This window comes from Emydura macquarii, unplaced genomic scaffold, assembly GCF_026122565.2.
Source record: "Emydura macquarii macquarii isolate MOO-44397 ecotype Brisbane River unplaced genomic scaffold, CSIRO-AGI_Emac_v2 contig_691, whole genome shotgun sequence".
Classification (NCBI taxonomy): domain Eukaryota; kingdom Metazoa; phylum Chordata; order Testudines; family Chelidae; genus Emydura; species Emydura macquarii.
In genome coordinates this window covers 11,860,998-11,886,824 of record NW_027130828.1, presented here as the reverse complement: position 1 = coordinate 11,886,824, position 25,827 = coordinate 11,860,998, and the positions used below count along the sequence as shown (strand labels likewise).

The 25,827-nt window shown below is 41.5% G+C and overlaps 1 protein-coding gene across 1 annotated transcript; it reads left to right on the top strand.

Moving 5' to 3' along the window:
* The first annotated feature begins 504 nt into the window (after positions 1-504).
* On the top strand, positions 505-25,270 carry GLE1 (GLE1 RNA export mediator). Its single transcript, XM_067542071.1, has 16 exons — positions 505-648; positions 3,407-3,637; positions 5,369-5,494; positions 5,823-5,971; positions 9,951-10,011; positions 11,191-11,445; positions 12,562-12,790; positions 13,927-14,045; positions 15,350-15,419; positions 15,837-15,979; positions 16,933-17,123; positions 18,235-18,364; positions 18,829-18,933; positions 20,475-20,557; positions 20,768-20,831; positions 22,161-25,270. The coding sequence occupies exons 1-16, from the start codon at positions 550-552 to the stop codon at positions 22,227-22,229; spliced, it is 2,124 nt and encodes a 707-aa protein (XP_067398172.1). The 5' UTR covers positions 505-549; the 3' UTR covers positions 22,230-25,270.
* The last annotated feature ends 557 nt before the right edge of the window (positions 25,271-25,827 follow it).

Genomic DNA, 25,827 nt, shown 5'->3' with positions numbered 1-25,827 from the left:
GTGGATTAGAGGCTTTTGCCCCTGACCCGTAGCTCCCCTTCATGCTGTGCCTGGGGCATGGAGAAGGGAAACTGGCCTGGCGGTCGTTTCTGCTGCTCACACTAAGAAAGCCAAGCGCCCCTGCAACAACTGGGAGTTGTGCCTGGGATCCGGAGTCCAGCCCTGCTGGCTGGGGCCCAGTTTGTGAGCCGGCGTGCTGTGTGAACTAACAGGCGTGGACAGCAGTCGTTTTCTTCCAGGGCCGCACCTGAAAGCAGGCAGCCCATAGCCGCAGCAGCTGCATTTCGGGGTGCAGAAGCGGTAGCAGGCGGAGCTGCTTCAGGAGGCCCATTGAGGACTGAAGAGCTCCACGCTCGCCGGCAGAGGGCGCCTCTCGTAGTTTCCATGCCCCGGGAGACTGGGCGGGGGAGAGCCGCAGGGTGACCGGAAACGGAAGGAGTGTGCGGGGTCAAGGGTCGTCCCCGCCCCGCCTGTGCCTCAGTGTCGCCGTTATACGCTTGCGCGGCGGTTGGCGGAGCTGGGGAGTCCGGCTCCCTACGTTGGGCCGAGATGCCGTCGGAGCGGTACCGCTGGGAGACCCTGGAGGCGCTGAAGGGCACCAACAAGGGGCAGCTGAGCTACTCCCGGGACTGGCTGCTGCGGGGTGGGGTGAGTGCGGAGCGGGGGAGCGCTGGGGGGTGGGTCATCACACACGGAGGGGGCACCCGCTCCCGGCTGGCTATGCGGGGGGGACCCCTTAAACAGACTGGGGGCAGCTGGCCGTGCGGGGGGACCCCTTAAACAGCCGGGGGGGCACTTGGCCGTGCGGGGGGACCCCTTAAACAGCCGGGGGGCAGCTGGCCGTGCGGGGGGACCCCTTAAACAGCCGGGGGGGCAGCTGGCCGTGCGGGGGGACCCCTTAAACAGCCGGGGGGGGCAGCTGGCCGTGCGGGGGGACCCCTTAAACAGCCGGGGGGGGCAGCTGGCCGTGCGGGGGGACCCCTTAAACAGCCGGGGGGGGCAGCTGGCCGTGCGGGGGGACCCCTTAAACAGCCGGGGGGCAGCTGGCCGTGCGGGGGGACCCCTTAAACAGCCGGGGGGGCAGCTGGCCGTGCGGGGGGACCCCTTAAACAGCCGGGGGGGGCAGCTGGCCGTGGGGGGGACCCCTTAAACAGCCGGGGGGCAGCTGGCCGTGCGGGGGGACCCCTTAAACAGACGGGGGGGCACTTGGCCGTGCGGGGGACCTGCGGGGGGGACCCCTTAAACAGACGGGGCACTGGTTATGGCTGGTCCTGCGGGGGGACCCCACTCTCTCTCAGGGAGGGATACCCGCCTCTGTGGGGAGGAACTCCACACACCCGGGGGTACCTGCTTCTGACTAGCCCTGCTGGGGACCTCCTTCCCTCCCCCACCCACCTGGGGGGCACCTGGTCCTGGCCAGCCCTGCGGGGGAGTCAGGACGACCCCCACACACAAACGGGCCAATCGCTCCATACCAGCCCTGCGGTGCGGCTGTCGCATTTCTAGTCTAGGCATACCCAGCCCCAGCGTAGATGGAGTTGTACCAGTAGAAGGGTGCGTCTGTCGGGAAAGGTAATGTTGTTTGGAAGGTAGTGTTACTGCGCCAACAGAAGAACAGCTGTTTGCATCAGCTTCGTCTACACTAGGGAGCTCTACTCCTATAGCTATCCCAGCAAAGCATTTGTAGTGTAGACAAGGACTAAGCACTGGCTGCTCTGTGCCAATATAGGACACAGAATGAAATGTTCCCTCCCTTGAACAGTTTTCTGTCTAGATAGGCAAAGTAAGACCGGAGCATTGGGAATGCAGAGGCAGGTTTGGGTTTTTTAATGTTATCAGTTCTGGTAGGTCTTCACTAGGAACCTGAATTCTAATATGGATATGGCTTGGTGAAGTAGGATGGAGAGGGCCTCTCGTGTCCAGAGGATGACATGGAAAAAGGGACTGAGTCAAAAGCTGGAGACTGAGATAAACAGAGTATCATTGGCAGGATGGAATGTGAGAAAAGACTAGATCAGAGATGTAGGTTGAGGAGGAGTTGCATAAGGACTTAAAAGTGAGAAATAGAGCTTAAGTTTGATGTATTGGCTTGACGGGGAGCCAGTGGATAGATGGAAAGAGTGAGTGACTTGGTTAGATGGATGGAAAAGGAGGACAGTTTTACTGACCATAATTTGTATGGGATCAAGAGAGAGAACTTATTTCTGATAGTCCAGTACCAACTTTCAGTGATGAGTAGCATGTGCAGAGATGGGCATTGCACTTTCTGCGCCCTCCAGGTCTCCTGGCAGAGGGTGATTGGTTTGATTTACCTGTGCACTTTGATTTTAATAATTTGACTCCTTACCCATTTTTGTTCACTTGTCAAAAATATTGGGCAACCTCCAAACTAAGACCCACTCCTGCAAGCAGTGGTTATATGAGCCACTACTTTGTGCAAGTGTCCTTACTGGTGGTGGCTGAAATTGTGTTTGCAGTAATTTACAGAAGATGGTTCATATAAAGGTTCCACTCTGAAAACTTCTGGCCCTTTAGGCTACTACTTAGTTCTTATTGTTGCTAAGAAAACAAAATTACAGCTTTGTGCTTGGCTTTATTTTTAAAGCAATTAATGAAATAGGTGATATCCCCCTCCTCCACCCACAATGCATTAGTTAACCTCTGATCATTCAGGATGATCTCTGAAGTGGGAAGTTTGTTTCCAGTGAGATGAGTTAATTGGGAGATTTTTCCCTCTGTTCGGTATTCAGTAAAACTTCTCAGATTTGGGTTGACGGCAGAGTCCCCTTCTTTCCTAAGTGGGCGGTGCTGCGCACTTTAGGTACTTTCCAAATGAGGAAAGTACAATGTCTGCCCTGTAAGATGTCACAGTATGATAAGACAAGTTAAACTGACTTAAGCCCCAGTGTAGATACTGCTAGATCGATGGATGAATTCTTCCATCGACCTAGCTACTGCCTTCCAGAGAGGTGGATTAACTACAGTGACAGGAGAACACCTTCTGTCACTGTAGTCTCTCTCTGCTACAGTGGTATAGCTGTGGCGTTTCTAATGTAGACATACACATAGTTAGCTGGCTTCTTGTAGGCGTACTACAGAAGAAGTGGATCCCGTGGAATGATTTAAATGAGGAGCGGGTAAGTGGCTGTGTGGGCTGGCTCAAGAAGGCCATTCCGTGCATAAGGGGCAGCAAGGAAGCAAGTGTAGAGAAGTTTGTGGGAGAAGAGGACAAATGGGATATTGAAGTTGGCACAATAAAAAGATAAAATATTGGTATCTGCACAGTGAGACATGCTGAGTGCTTTTCCAAGCTCTGCTTTTTTTCTTAAAGTTAAACTATTGTGTTTTGTGGATTACTTTGATATTTTACATGCTCATAGAAGAAATTATCTGTCTCTCTCTCTAGGATATTTTGGAAGGATGCAGGTCCTCTCCCAAGTTGTCTTCCTACTCTGGCTGGGTGCTGGATCGAGTGATCTCCCAATCTGTAGAGGAAACACCTCTCTCCCGAAGTTCAACACCCAATGAATCCATTCCCCCTACAGATGACCAACCACCCTCTCTTGCAAAGACCATTTCTCTTGCCAGTCAGCTGGGCTCCTCACCACTTTCATCTGCAGCACCCAGTGAAGCAAAGGTAGCTAGTTAAGTATAGCCCATATAGAAGTAGATAGAGAAAGAGCATGATGGCCCATAGCCTTAACTGCCTGATTAAAAATGATCCAATGGTTTACTAGTACTAATGTGTTAATTTGTTTTGGCAATGAATGTACTTAGCTTCTTGGATAGAGATTGACAGGGAAGTAGTGAGTTGGAAGGGTGAGTGACATCTTGCTTCAATAATATCTCCTACTGGGCCAGATGCAAACTCGGTTGGCAGTATAAAAATATTAGCTATACTATAATAGCTCTCCAGGCGGTCATTGTGAGACCTAGTAATATGGAGGAGGTATGACTATAGGGTAAGATCTAGGCTTTTCATGAAAATACATGGGTACTACTTAGGTTTTCTCTTGCTTGCTCTCCAAAGTCCTTCCAAGTGGCTTACATCCTTTAAGCCCCTGTTATAGGGTAGGGTGTGGAGGAAATAGAATAATTAGCAGCTAAATTGTGGAGATATGGTGTAGAGGGTGGCCAAAAAGAGAACATTTATATTGGCTTTTCTTATAGAGCAAAGTACTTAATTACTTAACAGTTACATTGAGTAAGTCAGGAGATGTTTGCATCAACTTGGCCTCCTGTTGACTTATGGAAGAACTTGCTAATGAAGCCATCTTGAGCAATGAACAAAGGTCTGAGCATCTGATAAAGTTCTACCATGATTTAAAAACTACTTAGTGATAGAAAGCAGCATGAGTGTAAGTGACTATTTCTCTGGGTACAAGTGGCTATAAGTGGGGTTCCCATGGCCCAGTGTTGAGTCCTATTTAATAGCTAAAAATATTTATAACTCAAGATGATTGGTTAAGGGTTTGCAAATCTACGTAGCAACATGATCTACATCTTTTTTAGAGCATTTCAGACTTGATAATTAGGTATCTAAAATATCACCTGCCACAATGCAGATATCTGCAAAGTAATTCTCATGCAGAGAATGAATTTGAGTTTTCCATGCATTTTGCAAGATCCTAGCTAATTTAGAATTGCGGGGGTGAGGTGAAGACACAAGGCAGATCTTATTTTGGACAGTTCACTGTTTTATACTTAATGGATAGCAGCCATGAATTACTAAGAGCATGATAGTTGGCATTTTAAAAACAATATGTCTTTGTATAAATCACAAACATGCTTGTGCCCTGAATATTGCATTCAATTTTGGCCTCCTTGCCTTAAAAAGAATACTGACTGTCTCAAGTTCTGCAATGAAGAAGGCAAGAAGTTTGGGAGGGATTGTGTAAGGCAAGATTAAACTTGTGCTGTTTAGTTTCTTTGATGAAAGTGTATAGATAGTGAATAGTTTGAAGATCCATCAATCACTTTCCTTAATTCTAGAATACAAGAGGCACAGGACACTTAATGATCTGGATATAATTCCCTGTTCCACTACAGACTTCCTATGTGTCCCTGTTACGTAGTTACTTAGTCTCTTGTGCCTCAGTTCCCCATCTGCAAAATGGGGATAATAGCATTTCCCTACCTCACAGAGTTGTTGTGAGGATAAATTCACTAAAGATAGTCAGGTGCTCAGATACTGTGGAGATGGGAGTTGTATAAGAACCTTAGATACATAGGCAGTAGTTTGTTTTGACTTCTTTGACTTATGGAGCGTGCTATTTTCTTGAGAAAGATCGTCATCTTCCCTCATTTCCTGCATAATTACTGATGTTCCCGTCTGTCACTGACTTGGTTTGTTCTACTGTCCATACAGGGCAATGAAGATCTTAGTCTGCTGGAGACAAATCATGAAGTCAATCTTACGGTTCTACCATCTAAAATTACAGAGGTGGAAGGCTGCATATGGATGTATGAGAAGGTCCACAGTTTGAAAGGAAAGGTAACAAGGCGTGTTGAATCACTGGAGTACTATATAGCCAAATGTGACAATGTTCCATTAAAACTAGTGGGACAGGCAGATGACCCCTAAATTAAAATAAGATTGTGATTATCTTGGCTGAGTTCATGCTGCTTCACTTGCATTACCTTGTATACAAATCCCAGTGATTATTGTAGCGCAGTTCTCATCTATGTCAAAGTCTCTGGTGTGGCTGCTTATGTGAAATCTGGCCCTCCAGAGCCTGCTCCCTTCATGAAAAGTTAGCAGGGCTATGTTCAAAACGCATAGTGTATGTGAATAGCTCTTCCTTTCTCCTTGCAATCTGCAGGAGGGGCTCAGGCAGCGGCAGGAGCAGCAAGAGCAGATGGTGAGGGCAGTTTCTGACATGGCGAGTGAGCAGCTGAAGCGCTTTGATGAGCTGAAGGAACTAAAACAGCATCAGGAATACCAGGACCTGCAGGAAGTGATGGAAAAGAGGTGAGAGTAGTTCTGTTATGTGATCTCTTAGAAACGCAGCAATGAACTTGTATTCTAAGAGACAGACTAAATTGAGAGTTTTGATTCTCGGATCTGTAACCCTAGTAAAATAGAGCTACTTTCTGTTGAGGTTTGTGAATGAATTGGTACCCAATAGATGTTTCAAGTGTGTGACTTGTTGAATATCATATGTCAAGAGACTATCCTTTATGATCATACACTCAAACAAATGTGCAGATGCCTTTTACAAGTAAAGAAAACTTAATGTAACATGGTTTAGAATTTAAGTGCATAGAAATTACGTGCTGCCTTACATATGGGTATTAAAGTATAAAGTTAACTCACTATCTGTTGATACAAAGTACACTCTATTTTAGGCCAAGCTGGTAGCACTACCTATTTTTAACGTTGCCCAACACTTCCCCTTATAAGATCCTATTTTCAATTGCTTTAACTTTGCCAAGCTTTAACTGTTTAGCCTGAAATTTTCCATACCAGGAGTATGCCATGGGCTGAATGTTTTTTGGAAGACTTCAGCCAATTTCTAAGAACTTGGCTAAGGAAAAATACATCCCTTTGACTGTGTTAAAATTCAGCTGTAGTGTCCCCATGCTTTAGCACCCAAGCATGAAATTTGGCAGGGGGTGGCCTTTGTTGCAAGAATGTGCCTTTTACCATCTCTTTGAAAATCTGCCCACATTTGGCCAAGTTATACGCCTCAGAACAATCACTGTACATGCTAAGCAGAGACTTCTTCAGTTTTAGCAGCTAAAATCTCCAAAGATTCCATCCTCATCGAACATACTCCTCCATCCCCTTGTAATCCCTAGCACTAGCTAGACTGTGCAACTGGGACTGGGTGTGGGGAGAGTAAAAGACTGGGAGTTGGTGCATGGGGAGATTGGGTCATGACAGTGAGCCTGGAAGGAGAGACAAGTACTATCTGGATTGGAATGAAAAGCCTGAGAAGTGGAGACTGTAACTGTTTAGAAAAGGAGAATGGAATTGGGACAGGAAGCCAGTGGTGGGGAAGGTACCGGACTAAGACTGGACAGGGACAGGTTAGAGGGAGCAGGGTTCAAGGGTCAAGCTTAGGGGCATCTACAGAAGAGTCTGCTGCTCTCAAAAGCTGCTTTAGCACTTCAGGAAATTCTGGTCCTTAGCCAGTGATTTCCACCAGTTTGATTTTTTTTTTTTTTCTTTAATACCACTTGATGCTTAACACAATATTAACAACAAGAGGAAAGGAATGCAAGTCAGAACAGGGAAAGAACAGGTTAAGGAGTATTTAGATAAGTTAGATGTATTCAAGTTGGTAGGGCCTGACAAAATTCACTTTAGGGCACTTAAGGATTTAGTGGGAGCAATCTCAGGACCGTTAGCAATTATCTTTGAGAACTCATGGAGGACGGGTGAGATCTCAGATGACTGGAGAAGGGCAAATATGGTACCTATCTTTATGGGAACAAAGAGGACCCAGAAAATTATAGACCAGTCAACCTCCCTTCAGTACCTGGAAAAATACTGGAACAAATTATTAAACAATGAGTTGGTAAGCACCCAGAGGATAATAAGATAAGTAATAGCCAGCCTGGATTGATCAAGAACAAATCACGCCAGACCAAACTAATTTCCTTCTTTGACAGGCTTGCTGGCCTACGAGATGTGGGGAAGCAGTAGTCATGATTTATCTTGATTTTAATAAGTCTTGACAGTCCTACGTGACATTCTCATGAGCAAATTAGGGAAATGTGGTCTAGACAAAATTACTATAAGGTAAAATAAGGAGAGTCCTGTGGCACCTTAAAGCCTAACAAATTTATTTGGGCATAAGCTTTCGTGGGCAGAAACCCACTTCATCAGATGCAAGAGATGCCTATAAGGTAGGCGCATAACTGGTTGAAAAACCATACTCAAGGAAGTTATCAGTGGTTCACTGTCAAACTGGGAAGATTTATTTAGTCAGCTCTTGCAGGGGTCAGTCCTGATCCAGTACTATTCAACATTTTCATTAATGACTTGGATAATGGAACGGAGTGTATGCTTATAAAATTTGTGGTTGACACCAAGTTGGGAGGGGTTGCAAGCACGTTGGAGGACAGGTTTAGAATTCAGTTTGTCAAGATCGTTTTGGAGAATTGGTCTGAAATCAGCAAGATGAAATTGAGTAAGGACAAGTGAGAAGTATTTCACTTAGGAAGGAAAAATCAAATGCACAACTACAAAATGAATAATAATTGAGTAGGCAGTAGTGCTGCAGGAAAGGATCTGGAGGATCACAAACTGAATATGAGTTAATGTGATGCAGTTGTGAAAAAGGCTAATGTAATTCTGGGGGTGAATTATCAGAAGGCTCTTATGTAAGACACAGGACGGAGCTGTGCTGCTCTGCTTGGCCCTGGCGAGGCATCAGCTGGATTGCTGTGTCCAATTCTGGGTGCCGCACTTGAAGAAATATGTGGACAAACTGAAGAAAGTCCAAAGGAGAGCAACAAAAATGAAAAAAAGGTTTAGAAAACCTGGCCTATGAGGAAAGGTTTTTTAACCCAGTCATGTTTAGCCTTGAGAAAAGGAGGCTGATGGGGGACCTGATAAGTCTTCAAATATGTTAAGGAGTGTAATAAAGAGGATGTTGATCAATTATTCTTCATCTCCACTGATGTAAGGACAAGAAGTAGGACAAGAAGTAATGGGCTTATTTTGCAGCAAGGGAGATGTAGGTTATATATTAGGAAAAATGTTCTAACAATAAGTATAGTTTAAGTACTGGAATAGGCTTCCAAGGGAGGTTGTGGAGGTTTTTAAGAACAGGTTAGACAAACACCTGTCAGGGATGGTCTATGTATACCTGGTCCTGCCTCAGTGCAAGATGAGCTATCAGGGTCCCTTTAAGCCCTACATCTCTATGATTCTACAGCAAACATGTACTGCTTAATATTTATTTACTTTAAATGGTTTTAATGGCTTATAGTAAATTTAAGCCATAACATAGGTTGTAATCATTTCAAATTCAATTTTAAAATCTATTGATTTTTGTAAAAAGAGAGAAGTATTTAATTTAAATATAATCCTGTTGTTTTTTTTAAAATCTGGATTTATTTATTTATCCACCCTGAATGGAACCCAAGATTCCTGAATCTCACTATTTCTTTGTCAGCAAATATCTGTGAAATATGCTGGCAAAATGTCCCTCCAGTGCTGGTTCACACAGGAATATTAGGTAGTTATCCACTATCAGTTACTCTGTTAGATCAAGTGGCAGAGGTCATTGCAGTGGTTCTAAAGGTTCCAACCCTGCTGATGACCCTTATGGGTGTTGATATGCCACATGGTGACATTTTATGATTTTTCAGTTTGCTGTTTTCTAAAACCTAGGAAACTACATACATACACACACACACTCTAACAAAATTAAGCACTCAAAAGTTAAAAATGCCAGAATACCTTAAATTGGGCTCTTTGTGTTTATGCATTATGATAGTTTTTATTACATAATCACATACTCTTTTTTTCTACAGGACCCTATCCAAACTAAATTGGAACTTCTGCAGCCACCTTTGAGGTGTTAAGAGACATTTATTTAACAGTACACAGCAGTAGCTCAGGACAGGAAGTGAAGACTGTTGTTTCTAATTGATACTTCAAGAATAGAGAGTGTAATTCATCTTTTGGAATTTTGTCAGGACTCTGGGATTGACACATCTCCTGTAATTTGTGCTGAAAATCTCATATGCAGCTTCTTTGCATTTACTGTGCTGCTGACGTTTATCTTTCAGGGTGGTTTTCAGGCTGCTCCAGCTTTCAGTAGGTGGGATGAAGAGAGACTGCATCTGATGGAGATCTCCTTTAAACCAATTTAAAAATAGCTTCTCTGTGTCTGTAGACTGATTGTACTTCATCCTGAACATGTCTTGGGGGGATCATTCAAAGCCCTTTAAAGAACAGAATGGTCATTCATTTTCTTCTGCTTGTATTTCAGCTCCAAGGAGGCTCAGGGTCAGCAGGAGAAGTTGAAAGAGGAACATCGACACAGAGCAAAGGTCTGAACTTAGGAAAGGTAGTGCTATCACAAGAAAGGGTGGTTGGCCTGTGTTTGGAAACTAGGACTTGCACAGATTTAACTTGAGTGATGCCTAGCATAATACGTATGTAGAGTGAAAAATGTACTTTCCAGTTCTGCCCCACATACCTGCTACATCCCCAGGGGAATGGAGCTATTCCAATGAAATGTCCATCATTAAGGACATTCTGCTGCACTGCAGGAATAGAAGCAGTTACATTTCACTCATGGCTCAATCATAGTTAAAGATAGTTTTGCTACTGACTTCAGTTGGACCAGGGCTTTAGCCCTTCTTACATAATCATTCAAGACAACGTCCATAACCATTGAGGCATTGTAACCCAACTAGTCAGGATGATGTTTACCCTTCACTTTTGTTTTGTGGTAGTAAACCTTTTTGTTCAATGTGTAGACAGAGTCGTATACTATTCTTGTGTGTCCTGATCAGAGCTGGTGGGAAATTTTTTCAGTGAAATGTTTTTTGTTGGAAAAAATGCTAATGTGTCAGAACTGAAACTCTTTTTAGGAAAATTCAGCGAAACTTTCAGCGGAAAGACTACTTAGGTCTAGTTTGGAGAGAGGGAAAGTCTGACAGACTGACTTGGTAGCCCAGTGGTTAGGGCATTCATGTGGGAGACCCAGATTCAAGTCCTTGTGCCTCCCCATTCTAGGTGAGCACCCTAACCACCAAGTTATAGAGTCAGTCTCTATATTTTACACAAAGTGGAACAGCTCCACCAGGAGAGAGACCCACTCCAGAATAGCCAATAGCCAGTTGGTTGGGGAACTCACCTGGGATGTGTGAGCTATTGGTTATTCTGGGTTGGGTCTCCCATTTTCCACAAAAAAATTTGAAAGGTCTCTGTTTCATCAACTTTGAATTCCCCTGAAACTGTTGCTGCCTCCAGAAGCAATTGAGTCCTTTGGTAACAGCACTAGTATGCTCACACTGTTAAAGGCTCTGTAGAATTTCTGCAGTGGAGATTTAAACCAGGGCTAGCAAGAGTGAGGTGACTGGAACATAGTTTTTAAACCAGATTTGTTTTTTCCCTGAGCATCCTTGCTTGTGGGTAGCGTGCAAGGGCTGCGCAAGTAGAGTTCTGAAAAAAGCCTTAACTATGTAATTTATCTTTACACTATCATTCCCCCCTCTCTCCAGATTTTAAATCTGAAACTTCGTGAAGCGGAACAGCAGAGGCAGCGTCAGGAGGAGTTGGAGCGGCTGCGCAAGGAAGAAGGCCAGGAAAGGTTGCGCCGCCTCTATTCCATCCAGGAAGAAGTGCTGCAGCTTAACCAGCAGATTGACCCCAACTACAGACACAAAGACTTGCCAAGGATAGATCTCTCAGGGTTCAGTAACCGTGGCAACCAGATCTGCGGCCTAGTGTCGGGGCTCATTCGCACCACCACTGAGGTAATGAGGCTCTAGATTTCCTTTTAAGTTAGCTTCTCATTCCTTGAAAGCAGACCCTTAGCAACTTGATAGATCGGCTAGTTGAGAAGCACTTGGAGATGTTATGTTCCCACAGAAGAGCCTGTAGATTCAGTTCTTGTGCAGTGGTTAAGCTCAAAAGAAAGAGAATCTTTTCTCAGTACACTTTAGATGCTCCCTTGAAAAAGGCTTATATAAACTTATTGGGATTTTTCCTGGAGAAGAGATACTTGATGTTAAAAATACTGTAACGTGTTAATGCTAAATATCTCTTTTCTGAGACTATTCTAGAACTGGAGTGGGTGGTCAACAATTGCTTGAGATTATGCACAGTGTTCAGTAGGTTCCAGCACTCACAAGCTTTCCTACAACACCTAGGTTTTCTCACAAAACTACTCTTCTCTGTATGAAAGGGGGGAGACAGAGTAAACCAAAGAAACACTTCTAAAATTTGGCATGGGCTGGGCTAGTTCTCAATTCCAGTCTATCATAACTGTCTTGTAACTTCAGCTTTAGCTGGCATTTGAAATAGCTCTCTTTCTAGTGGGGTGAGAAGGAAATGGATATTCATGCTACATGGACTTGCTTCTCAAGCATGATTCCTTTTTGTTGTTACCTAACCCTGTCAATGGAGCTAACGTATTGAGACTCTTGTCTGGCCCCTTCACTAGATTCTATGTCTGTGGTGAGTGTGTTGGTTATTTTCCTTAGTTGTACTAAGTAAAGTGGTATTAAACTGATGCCACTTATTTAGCTCTATTGCAATGGATTCCTTTCTGTATCTAGAGCTTGATTGTAGAAGTGTGAGTAGAAGTCTTCAGCAATTGGTGTACACAGGTGTAGGAGGCAGAAATTCTGCCTTGTCTGTTGTGTACCAGGATGTACGGCCATGAACTTGTTTCTCTTGACTGGTGTTGCAAATGAATCCCTAGTTCTGGAGGAGGCGATCTGGGCTCTCCAGTAGAATGGTGCTGCCATTGTATTAGGTTCACAGCTTCTACACAGATTATCTAGTTGCTGTTTTGGAGGAGCCTGCCCTCAACTGGTCTTTTTGTAGGGGAACAAGCATTAACTTGTCTTGTCTTTGTTTCCTGGTAGAGAGGTTTCCCTACTCAGGTAGATGTAACCAACACTGAGCGAGCACTGCAGGAAATGCGAGGATTAATATCTAATATGCAGCAAGAAATTGCCACAGCAGTGGAAGAGAAAAGGAAGCGGGATGAAGAAGAGGAGAGAGAGAGGCAGAAGGAGTTAGAGAAACAAGAGCAGCTGAAGGCCCAGACTCCAGTCCCTGCACAACATCCAAAGGGAAAAGAGCAGAAGGAAGGTAGGTCTTGCAGGAACTGAACCTACCTACCTTTACTGAACTCCACTGGGTTGCTAGGCTAAATACTGGTTCAGAAACACACGGGTTGGAGGAACACCACCATCTGCTAGGCTTCAAGTCAAGCAGAGCTAATGTGGGTATGGGATTGCTGGCAGAGAGCTTCATTGACACTGAAGTTGATGTTTCATAAACTGGTTATGTTAATTGACTCAAAACCAGCCATTCCTGGACAATACACTCATGCTGGGGCAGGAGGGACACAGACCATTCACAGGGCAGGGGAGAACATGGCGGGACAATCAATGTGCTAGGGTAGTGGTTCTCAGCCAGGAGTTCACAGCCCCCCTGGGGGTCATGAGCCAGTATCAGAGGGCCGTGGGGCACTGCAGATGAAGCCTGGTACCCCAGCGCCTTTGCCTGGCTGAAACCAAGAGAGGAGCTGCAAGGAGCCCCACTGCTCCCCCCGGGCTAAAGCCCTGAGCCCTGGCACTCCCCATGGGGTTGAAACTGGAAGTGGGGTCACAGGGAGCCCTGAGCCTCAGCGCTCCCTGCAAGGCTAAAGTTCCAAGCCTTAGTGCCCCCCCGTGGGACTGAAGCCAGGAGGGGAGCTACAGGGCTCAGCCATGAGCTCTGGCGTCCCATGGGGCAGAAGCCCTGCGCTAAAAGCGCCCTGAGGGCGCCGCCCCCCCCCCCCCCCCCCCCCCCCCCAGTCCTAAACACACACCCCACCCCACCCCTGCTGGGCCCTGGAATTTTTATAGTATGTCGGGTGGTCTCAGAAGGAAAAAGATTGAGAACCCCCTATGCTAGGTTACATGCATGGATTATTAAAGGGATCAGTTTATAATTCCTCACCCCACTATGACATGTATCCAGAAAGGTCTCTAGAATGGCTTGCTTACTGTTTGGCTGTAATTGAAGTTCAGAAAATCCAGGCACAGGAGCTACTAGTCTTCAAAGGGGTGGACTTTTGTACTATTTGCAAAGCCTTAGGTATAATTAACTTACTAACTTCAGTTGTGAAGAACAACAGCTGCTCAGAACTTCTGTCTTTACAATTTTTGTAGGATGTTAGGATTGTTGGTGTCTTTGTTGTGGTAATAGTTCATTTTCATGTGATTGCTCTTCTTGTCTAGTATTAGGACTTCAGGTTAAGGCAGAGGAGAGCACAATGCAGTGGTACCAGCAATTGCAAGATGCCTCTGAGCAGTGTGTTGCTTCCTTTAGTGGATTGAGTGACTGCAAAGACAATCAGGTACAGCTACTCTACAAATCCAAATTATTAATATTTGTACTCTGTCCCTCCCTCCCTACTTGTCTACTGTCTAATGCTTATCTTAAGTGGGAGGTAGAGCTGCCTTCAAAATGGTCATGAAAACTTACCAGTCCATGTACAAAACCTACTCATCCACCTTTTACCAAGATGATAATGAGAAAATAAAAGCTATATTCACCTGTCAAAAAAATTACTTTCTCTGAGTGTGCGAGTAGAATTTTGAAAGTCTGCCGTAGACCAGATTTGTAGCCTGTGTGTGTATTGAGATCTGGTTTAAACCAAAAAAGTGAATAACTTAGAGTGGGGCTGCCAGGGAGTCCTTAAACGATAGCTAATGCCACAGAAGACTTGGAAAAACATTCCTTTAAACAACCCTGTTTCTGCATCTCATTTTCTGTATCTCTTCTCCTTTTCTTGATGAGAAAATGGCTTTTTTTTTTTTTTTTTTTTTTTTAAATTCAATTTGTTCCTCACATCACATGTAATCTGTAAATTTCCACACCAATCAATATTCCCAAATGGATTATAACTTTGGGTGTGGAAGGAGCATTGACAAATCATATTGATTCAATTAATTGTTTAGGTTTTAATGGAGCTGAAACCTGGAGTCAGTAAAATGTTAAGCAGCAGCTACTGTGCTTTCACAGGAGTTTACTTTTTATTAACACTTCTCAGTTATAGTCAATTTTTTAAAATATTACAGGAAAAGCTTCTGGCTACATTAAGGACTGATTTCCTTGCCCAATTTCCAATTAAAAATACTGTAGCAGAGCAAAATCTAGACATTGTAGACTTGATCCTGCCCTTCCAATGCGTCACATACTTGCTTTCTGTCTTGGAAAATCAGGTATTTCATACTCGGGCTTTAAAAGATGGACAGCAATGATTGGGGCAGATTGGGAAATGTGATCAAGTCCTAATGACAGATTTTCCTTTCATCTTCAAGGAGTCTCCATTCAGCATTAAAACCTTTTCCTGTGTAGGAGACTGGCATGTTCTCTCCAAATGAGTTCTACACTTGTTAGTCTGAAGGGGTTCCACGTACAGTTAATCCTCTGTTATGTGTTCCTGGGTTGGAGCTTGATCTGCATTTTGGGCCCAATCCTGAAAGCCTCCTTTGCGTTGGAGTGCTCTTAACACCTGTTAACGTCAGTGGGAGTTAGTGCTGAATGCATTCTTGGGCCCCTCGTGAGAAGTGTCCTCCCTGTGGTGATCTGCCTCTTTGGGCTTGATGAGGCCTCTTATCTGATGTGATTTTAATAGCTTTTTACAATTGTCTACAGGTGAAAAATATCAGAATGGATCTCCAGAAAGCAGCCAGCATTCCTGTGAGCCAGATTTCTACCATAGCAGGTCAGGAAAATGCTAAGAACAATCTCAGCTGAGATGCTGTTTCCCTTTAAATATCTTAGAGGGACACTGAGCCTACCCTATATCTCTGCATTGCTATTACATTGGAGAGCTAGTGTGCATGGAGTCCAGATCTTTTCTGTCTGAACCTTTACTTGCAGTTGGGTGGGGGGTGGGGCTATTTTCTCCAGTTGGGAGGGATCTTATTGATTTTTTTTTTTTTTTTTTTTTTAAGCACAATTCAGTTCTAATGACCAGATTTAAAAATATAAACAGTGAACCGGGATCTAAGGACTCTTATCTCCTCCCTTCAGAATAGGGTGCTAGCTTTACTCAGGCTGATGTGGTTTGGTTGCGGCTTGCTTGTTTCAACTTCCTAATCTTCTGTCTCTCCATGAAGTACTGATGATATATTCACAGGCTCTCAGCTGAGAGAGATATTTGACAAAATCACTAACCTGCTTTCTGGAAAGTCTGTTCAGTGTGGAGGGCGAACTGTGTCGGTGACTCAACATCCACAGGGTCTGGATTTTGTTTATTACAAACTGGCGGAGAAATTTGTGGTGAGGATGCCTTGTCTTTATTGGGGTAGTGAGGGTAGCCAAGGCCTCTGGAGATTCTCTGGGATGCTGATCTATCTCTTTAGTTATTGAAAACAAAACTCCTAGGAACTCACCACCTGCCCAGGCTATGCTCACACTGATTAGAAAAAGGGGGATATATTTTTGGCCCAAGGAAAAGAGGAGCCTTGCTTTCTTCTTTACACATTTGCTCAAATCTTATGGAAGGAGGCAAGGCCCCTTTGGACCCTCAACTTACTCCCTACATATCTTTTTTTTTAAATAGAGGCATGTGCAATGCCGGTGGACTGAAGAGTGATATTTAGCATATCATATAGCACAAACATATTCACATGCTCAAAATGCAGTATTCAAAACCCTATAACTTGGCAAAGTTTGAAACAGAGCTTGCTGGGGCACTGAAAGACATGCACAGTCTAGGAACTATGCCACTGCCAAATTTCCAACACTTCCCACTGTGATGTTACAGCTGTTCAAATAAAGCTGCCTTTTTTAATAAGGAGTGTTTTTTCTACTCTCCATTCTCAAATGGCTTACCTGCGTTTGCTGAAGATTTAAATAAATCAATAACCCTTGCTTTTGTGCTGACAATAAATATGCAAAATTCTAGCTGAAAAGGTAAAACTTGTTAAATTATAAATGGCCCTTTAGAATGAAAACATTTGTACAACCTTAATTAGTCTTTTGTACACACTGCCTATAATTACTTATTCATTTTCTTTATTCTGAGAATAAGGGTTTATGGGTGTCTGTCTTGGGTAAGGACATATAGATCATATTGTCCTCCCATATTGGGTAGCTGCATGTCCATGGAACATATAGAAGCATTGGGAGCATTCAGTAAAGGATTTACATAAACTAAAAAATAGATTAAAGTGTTTGTCTTTGCTGAGCACTAATTTGAATGGGCTGGGGTGTATCTTTAATGTTTTCAGAAACAAGGAGAGGAGGAAGTGGCTTCTCACCATGAGGCAGCTTTCCCAATTGCTGTGGTGGCTTCAGGAATCTGGGAATTACACCCCAGGGTGGGAGACCTCATTTTGGCTCATATGCACAAAAAGTGCCCCTACTCTGTACCATTTTATCCTGCGTTCAAGGAGGGGACTCCCATGGAAGAGTATCAGAGGTAACTTCTCCATACAGAAGAGCTTCATTGGAGTTCTGTAAGGGCTGAGAGTAATGGCTTGTGGGGAAACTGAAGAAATAGTCCTCCTCCCCAAGGATAATTTATTGATCTAGTTTGAAGTGTCCAATACAGAATCCAAAGATAAAGTAATGGAAATGTATTGCTTTACACTGATATTTGCCATTACTTGGAAATCTGAGATCAGGCCAGGCATGGCTAGAAACCGTGTCACTGGGTTGTTTGCTGTTAAGAGTATGCTGTGGCCACTAACATACCTCCACCTCCCAAAAAATAATGTTTCAACCTAGTTATGTGAAAGGACTCTAGTAGCTTGAAAGGGGACCCTTTTGGGCATCTAACTCTGACGCGGGCCATGTTAAATCTGCTTGGTCAATACTGCATTTTTAAGAACAAAATGGGGATGGTCCAGTCCTTTTAAAAAATATTTTGACATTATATATAGCAGAAGAAGTCATAAAATAGCAAAACTACATCTTCTAACTGAAGACACAAACTCGGTCCTCTGGAGGTGTTGCTTCAGGTTACATGGTCTCTGTCCAGATGGTGAAAATAATAGAAAGGGACACTAAAAGTAGATTTTGTACAATCAGAGATCATCTTAATGTAACAGAAATATATAACTGAAATTTTACAAAATTAAAAAGCATTTTAATGTGGGTGTAAACATTATTTTACAACCCAGATTTTGCCTCTGGCCTGTGAGTCACAGGAAAAAGTAAAATTCACTAATCAGTCCAAGCTAAGTGAAGTGCAAAGAGTAACTACATGAATGATTAAAACTATATGTTGAAAACTCACTCTTAAACACTTCTGGTGGGGCTAGCAACACAGGTAAAGGGATAGACGTTTATAGATGTTTGCCCTAATTGTGGCCTTTTAAATAGTGTTGTCCATAATATGCGGCATGTTTAAGACCCTGGACTACTGAGCTCAATGGTCAATAAGTACCCTCACATGAATTCTTGCACAGCTCTAGCATATCCTGATTCTTAAAGTTGAGAGTTGTTAAAGAAGGCTGAGAATTGGGGTCACTTTGGGAAACCAGTGAACCTGGTTTGATGCATTAGAATATCTTTCTTCTAATGTACAGGACACTTGGTTACCAAGTTAAGGATTCCAAGGTAGAACAGCAGGATAACTTCCTTAAACGGATGTCTGGAATAATTCGTCTTTATGCTGCTATCATTCAACTACGATGGCCTTATGGAAACAAACAATGGGTATGTAAATGGGACTTTAAAAATGTTATATTACAGCATGGGCTCTTGGAATAGGAATAATGTTGACTAAACTAATATAAAACGTGGTTTAAAACTGATCCTGAGTTGAGACCAGTCGTGAATTGAGACAAATTCTGTTTAAAGAGATACTGTCAACTTGAATTTTTTTAAATGGACAATTTAAAACAGTTCCAGTTTTTGACAAATTATTTTAAATACAATTTCCTGAAATTGTTCTTTAAGAATTCCTTTAAAAATAAAAAATAGGAGTTTGTCTACATACCAGTTGATGTTTATAAGGCTCTTTTTATCAGAAAATAATCTGAATATGCACAAAGTACTGTCCCAAAATAACTGTTTCTTGGGGAGGAATTGGAACTGGAGAAAAATCTTGGTAATGTTTTTGGTGGCAATATTTTACAAGATTATCAAACAGGCAGTGAGTAGCTTTCTTGTTCCTTTAGCCTCACCCTCATGGACTGGGTCATGGATGGCGCTGGCTAGCTCAAATTTTGAACATGGAGCCTCTCTCTGATGTGACGGCTACGCTTCTCTTCGATTTCTTAGAGGTAAGTGATGTAAGCTGGCATGAGCCTCATCAGCAAAATAAATGAAAAGTTGGATGAGCAGCTAGGCTAAAAGTCTAACCCTAGATCATCTCATCAGTAAAGTGCTACAAGGTACGGCAGTGACATTACATTATAATACTCAGTCCTCCCCTAAGTGCAGGGGACTGGACTAAATGACCTCTCAAGGTCTCTTACAGTCCTATGATTTTATCATTACTATATAATATTAGCATCTGAAGATGTTGCTGGCTGTAGCCATGATATTTTTTTTATAAATGGCCTTAGTGTCACCCCTCCTCTGCCCCTCCCCACACTTATGAAAGGGGGCGATGTATATCTTCAGAATCACTTGCTAGATGTAATCCTATAACTCCCTCAGTGATACGATTTCAATTTTATTTGTTTAAAAAGCAGGACTCCCACAGTGCAGTGTTTGGCTTTTTATTGCACTGGATCCCACGGCAGCTGAGGCAGTTTACATTAAGCTAATCAATATTTTTAATTATTTTTATTCTTCATATACTTGGCAAATCCAAACTAATTAGTTCTGGCAGTGACGGTACAATACAGTGAAGAATGTTATGCCATATGGCCATCCTAACTAGATTGCTTCATAGAACCAGGTGGGCTTTTACAGCAAGAAAGGGAGAAAACTTGGAGTGCATTAATTGGGAGACTGATCCTAGGATATGAAGCTATGTAAATAAGGCACCAAGCTGGCAATGGGTGAAGACCAAGTTGAGGTAGGAAAGACGCATGGCTGAAGCACAGTTAGCAGGAGAAGGCGTTCTATAGAAGATGACAGCTATAGATAAGGACAGAAGTCTGTAGAGCTTTGAAAATGGAGAGGAGAACTTAATGCAGAAGAAGATGGAAGTCACCATAGAGATGCAAGACAGTGATAGCAAGGAGGTATAGTCAGAGTGGCAGAAAAAGATGGTGTTGATAGTTCCATTTTGAATGGACTCCATGGAAGAGCTGAGAAGAAGCTGCTATAATACTCTAGTAATGTCCCACTTCTGACTATGGACTGGCAAAATGGGTAAGGAAGAGAATTCTTTTTGGAAGAGGTTGTTGAGAAGGAAGGAGATCTCAAAGGTGGCACCATGGCTGTGCATAGGTGAATGATGAGGAAACAAGGTGGTGTTGATAATGATGTTAGGGCAGGAAAGAGGATATGCTGAGCTTCCTTAACTAGGAATATAAGGCATTAAAATACAGGAATATGAACAAATACAATAGAAAACAAAACTCTGCAAATTGAGATAAATGGCTGCTGAAATTGTCACTGGTGATGGGCACATTATTCTCTGGCACTGTAGAAATTGAAATGTTTCCTTTTTGGGTTCTAATGGATTTGGAGTCTTTACTTGTTCTGTGGCAGGATGAATTTCTAAAGTGTGATTCAAGCTGCAGATGGCCAGCAGTGTTCAAACTGTACTGCCCAAGTTCTTGAGTTTGTATTGTACAAATTTGTAAGAGTCAATTACAAGGCCCTGTTCTGGAATCTGATCTGTCATCCTTATGATTTTATGCATCAGGTGTGTGGCAATGCTCTCATGAAACAGTATCAGGTCCAGTTTTGGAAGATGCTGCTACTTATCAGAGAAGACTATTTTCACAGGTATGACACCTATTAAAAAAAAACAACTTATATAACTCCCCCCCTCCCCCCCGGCCGATTAGGAACATTTCCTCTTAGATCAACTATGTTCCTGACAATTCTTCCACCCTCCTCCACTCCAGATTTGTCATGACCTTTCCCCCATGCAAAGAATGTGAGGCCGTTTTTTTGTTTGTGTTTTGGAGCTCACTCTTGTTGATCTCCCTGCAGGATTGAAGCAATCACCATCTCTGGACAGATGGGCTCTTTAATGCGACTTAAGCAATTCTTGGAGGTAAAGCACTTTCTTTTGAACTCCTGAAAGTCTCTATTTTTCCCCCTTTTTAGAGATGTATTGTTCAGTCAGCAAATTCCATGCTGCCTTCTGATTCCCAAATGGCCCATGATTATGACTTTTTGGCGCATTCTCTGTTCTTATATGGCTTCTTCATTACTGAGTCTGTTCAGTCTTCTTGAAGGTTATGACTCCAAAACCTCTCTTCCTAAGGGTTCCTTCCCCCCAACATCACTCCACCCCCAAAAAAAAGATTTAATGGATATTATTCTCTATGGAAATTCTTTCAGTTATAAATGATGTTCTCTGGGATTACAGATAATGGTGAAAGGATAGCTACAGGTCCAGGGCCTATGCTCCACTAAATCATTATTTCATAGCAACTAACTTTCTTCAGACACCTGCATGTTCACATAATGTCTTCGGTACAGACTAGATACTATATGAGCAAATAAATTTACTCTGAAGGAGATTACCGGATACTAGACTTCTGAACTACTGTTCACACAACTTCATCTAGCTTTGTACCCATCATAGGCATCCTTTTGAAGAAGTATTTTGCAAAGGTATAAAATCAAGTATATTTTGAAAGTACCTTGCAAATATTGACTAGTTTTAATAAATATGAAGCTAAGAGACACAGGAGTTTGATTTTCTTATTTAAAAACAAAGGTTGCTAGCAAACTCTACAAGTTAATGTTTAGGAATGGATACAGCAAGAGTTTCTCAAATAAAAATGTTGTGAAAATAAATATTTCTTAAATTGGAGATGGATTCATTAGATTCTTGGGTACTTCTGTGTCTGTGGGTCCATTCAAAATATTTTTTCTCTTTTTTTGGAACTTGAAATATAATTTATTTAATTTAAATTAATACATAGACCAAGTAAATGAAATATTACCAATAAGAAAAAAAAACAGCAAATGTGGAGTATATGTTGAAGGCTTGTTACAGGTTATACTAAATGAGTCTGAGGTCATTAAAATGATTGGATTATTTTAGAGGTCTTGTGCATTCAGTATTCCTGTTTTTTTTTTTTTTTTTTTTTTTTGAGCTGTTAATTTTCATTGTTTAATGAGCAGCATGGATCTAGGTCCTTGCTGGTTGTTTCATTTATCGGTCAATTTAAGGCAGCCAAATTTGGTCAAAGACTTGTATGTGTTTTCTTGCTTTTATAGCAGGCTTTTTTCGGTGGAAGAGTTTCCTGTACAACTTGAGTCCATTGTTTATCTGTTAAATACCGGTATTTCCATAATGCCACCAATCTCTTCCTATTGTTTGGAATTGCTTGCATTGGTTCTAAACTGACTATTCTTTTGTTTTTCCTAGAAATGTTTGCAGCAGAAGGAAATTCCTTTACCGAAGGGTTCCCTGCCTTCTTCCTTCTGGAGGTCATAAGTCGGTTCCTTCCCATTTTCATCTTCACAGGAGTTCAGAGAATTTCCTGACCTGGCTTCCTTTTATATTCAGGGACAGAATACATAGCAATGTAAATCTTAATTTGTATTTATATGAATGCTGTGGATATTTTCAGCTGAAACACTTTTACTCATCTTTGATCATGTTTTATGTTGAACAGAAATTGGAACTTCCATATCTTTTCTCATCTAATTTATCTCGCAAATTATTTTAAGACTTCGGTTTGCATTTGATTAGATTTACAAAATCTATTGTGCAGTGTATTATGGAATATGAGAGGCTCCTTCACATCTTGAATCAGTACAGTGAATAAGTGTCAAGTACATAAACTTGTCTGAATGTTCCATTATACTTCAGAGTTTATCTACATTAAGCAATGGCTCTCAGATGGGAATTTTTGGTCTGAATTGATCAGTCTGTCATAGCTTTTACATAAAACTGCAAACAGAAATACCTCTATCTTAGTCATATTAAGGTCTAAATCTAAGAATTCCTTCTGTAAAACTTTATTTTTGTATTTCATGTGTCTAGGTATTTTAACTAGTTAGTGTTTAATTGTTAACAGTAATGGAGCTCATGGGAAAATTCATTTTGTATCTAGCTGCCTGAAAGTCCAAAGAAGCAGTAGAGGTCATTGTGTTAACAAGGCTGATTTGACTTCTGTCAAATGTCACTTTGTTCTTAGAGACAGCATTGATGTCTTCATCTTTACTAGGGAAGGCCTTAAAATCAATTTTCATTTTAACTTGGAAATTCTGATTTTTCCTAATGACATAGCATTCCTTATTTACGTGAATTAGATTTGATTTTACAGCTGCATAGGCAATATGATGGCTGCTGAAGAACAGCTCCCTGTTTTTTGTTTTTAAAAAGGCTTTGCATGTGTATAATATCTTTTACTGTGAATTTCATTTAACTAGAAGGAACTGTATCTATGATTCACCATAGGAATTTGAAGCTTAGAATCAATCTGGCATTAAAAAAAAAAAGGTGGAAGGGCACATAACAGCTTTGTTTCCTTCAGTATTGATATTATTATGCTATCACATGAAGAAAATAGAAGACAGGGTGCCCTTGGCTGGTTTAGAGATGAAGTGAACTGTGGTATAGACATATATAGAAAAAGGACTTTATAACTTTGGCAGACATGGATTGTATCACTTTTACTGCAGTTTGTGTATGAAGTACTGTAATAGTTTTATACTAAGATAGTGTATTGGTGAAGTCTAAGAATGGTTCATTCTAGAATCTTATTTGAAAAAAATATTAAATTTAAGATGTTTTTAACTTAACGCTGATACAGTTTACTTCTTTCTGTGGGTGCCTGTGATGGTGCCCAAGTAAGTTCCTGGGATTCCCTAATGGGTGACTTCTAATTTGTTGTTATGGGTGGTCTAATTAGGAGGTGATTTTTGACACTTAGTAGAGTGCACTCCTCCTGAGAGGCCATTGAAGAGGTGGCAGTTATGTTAATATTCTCCCATTTCTAGTGGACAGATGTCCATGTTGCAAGTGGATAGCTAATTAACAGTATTGGCAGAAATGGAAAGATTTAATATGAAAATTTAAAATAACATCTCCACCCCAGAGGATGGCTCATTCACAAATAGGATGGGGCAATGTGGCGAAGCTTGTACTGTCATTGCACATAGTATAAAATTTTAGTTTTTAATTCAGAATCTTCCTCCATCTTCCCTCACTATCCTTGCTCATGTGCTTCAGCTGCAACCTGAAGGGCCCACATCTAGTGTTGCGAGGGTAACTCAGTTTGCATACTTATTAAGTCTTTGACCTCTTTGCTGAGATTTGACACCCTTGTTAATGAGAGTTGACAGCTGAAGTATTGGATACCTAATCACTGGGAACTGGGCTAGACACCACCAGACACATTTTTCATAGTCTATTTAACTGCCATCAGATGCCATCAACTTGCTTGCTGTTGACCTGGGTTTTGTTTGCAGTAATATTCTAGAAGTGAAGATCATTAACTGTATAGATTTCCCCTGGCCCAACCCATCCTCTTTTCTTTTCCTCCCTCTCCGTTTATATATTTGATGAAGACTCTTTAATTCAGAAATAGTTCAGGTAAAGGTTGTTCTAGCAAAGTTAATAGCATTTTACATTTTCATTTTTTACTGACAATTTTTTGTAACTAGGACCTCCAAAAATGTTTATAGTCTTTAGTGAAGAGCAAGTTTTGAGAGAGAGGAAATTAAATGAAAACAAGTAAAAACTCAAAACAAGAACATGATGATTGTATGTATTTGGGAAATGACCACTGAGGCAAAGAGTTTCACCAAACACTGCTACAAATACTACTAAAGCAACAGTCTCATAAAATCTTGCTGTAAATATCTGTGGTGAAATCATCGATTGACTAAGCTTATGTTAGTGTTTAATAATATGTATCTGTATAGCTTAAATTTTATGTCTTGAACTCTCTCAGGAAGTGAAGGGAAAAACTGTCCCAGATACAAAGAGCAAACAATTTTCTGATTTTTTTTTTATTAAAGACATTGCTTGGAGTTGCTAATAGTGATAGTTGTTCTAGAATGTTGTTTAAAGGATACCGGAGGAGATTGTCAAAGGCACAAAGGGCAATTAGGTACTGAAGTCCTATTGGTGCCTTGTAAATTTCTCCCACTGTGCCAATTTGTTTAGTGTAGCCTATAATGAACAAACTGAAATGTACAAATTACATCTTGAATATCTAATACTTACTTGTATGGCCATTTTGGATGTTTCTCTTTGATACTGAAAATATTGAATATTTTGGTTAAATATTAGATTTTTTTTTTAAGTTCCAAGATGTGTGGATTATGTTTTATGACAATATGGAAAGCAGGAAGCTTTGTATATTTTACTTATTTTGTGGATATGATAAATGTGCAGGTTTTATAAATACCAAAGGATGTTGAGCTTCTCTGCCTTGCATATGAAAGACTGTTGCAATGGATTGCCATGATGATTCAAAACTATATTTAAATTTAGCAATAAATAAATTTATTTTTTTAAATGTTTCCATTGTTGATGTAATTAGCATAACCACAATATAACCCATACAACTATGAGCTACTCCTGGAAAGGTCGTATCTAATGCAAGTCAAGTCTCATTTTTGTTGCTTTTGCCATTTCTGGTGATTTGATTGTTGGCTATCTACTTAATGCAAAAATGTTATAGAATGTATTTACATAATTCCAAATGCATTTAAAGGATTTTTGTTTCAGGTATATATGCATCACATTCATTTCAAGCACAGTGTAAGTGGAAACATCTCAGACATGAAATATTGTACACTGAGGATCTGATCCAATTTAAATTGCTGTGACTCACGCACTTAGATATAATGATTCCATTGCAGTCCTATAGGTTCTGATGCAATGTCAGTGGAAGATTATTTTTTTTCTATTTAATTGCTTTAACAACCTGCTGAAAGATTGAAAATATATAAAGATTGAATGTATGTTTGTGCTTCTAATAAAGAACAAAACCCCAACACTCTGTTCCCAGAAAGGAAATTCATAATATTAATTCTCTCACTGGGGCTTTAAAAATATATAACAGGGCTAGATCCAA

Coding starts and splice junctions, on each gene's coding strand:
- GLE1 (XM_067542071.1), top strand. CDS start 550: ATGCCGTCGGAGCGGTACCGCTGGGAGACCCTGGAGGCGCTGAAGGGC. Junction 12,791..13,926: donor GGGAAAAGAGCAGAAGGAAG/GTAGGTCTTGCA, acceptor CTTCTTGTCTAG/TATTAGGACTTCAGGTTAAG. Junction 18,934..20,474: donor TTCTCTTCGATTTCTTAGAG/GTAAGTGATGTA, acceptor TTTATGCATCAG/GTGTGTGGCAATGCTCTCAT.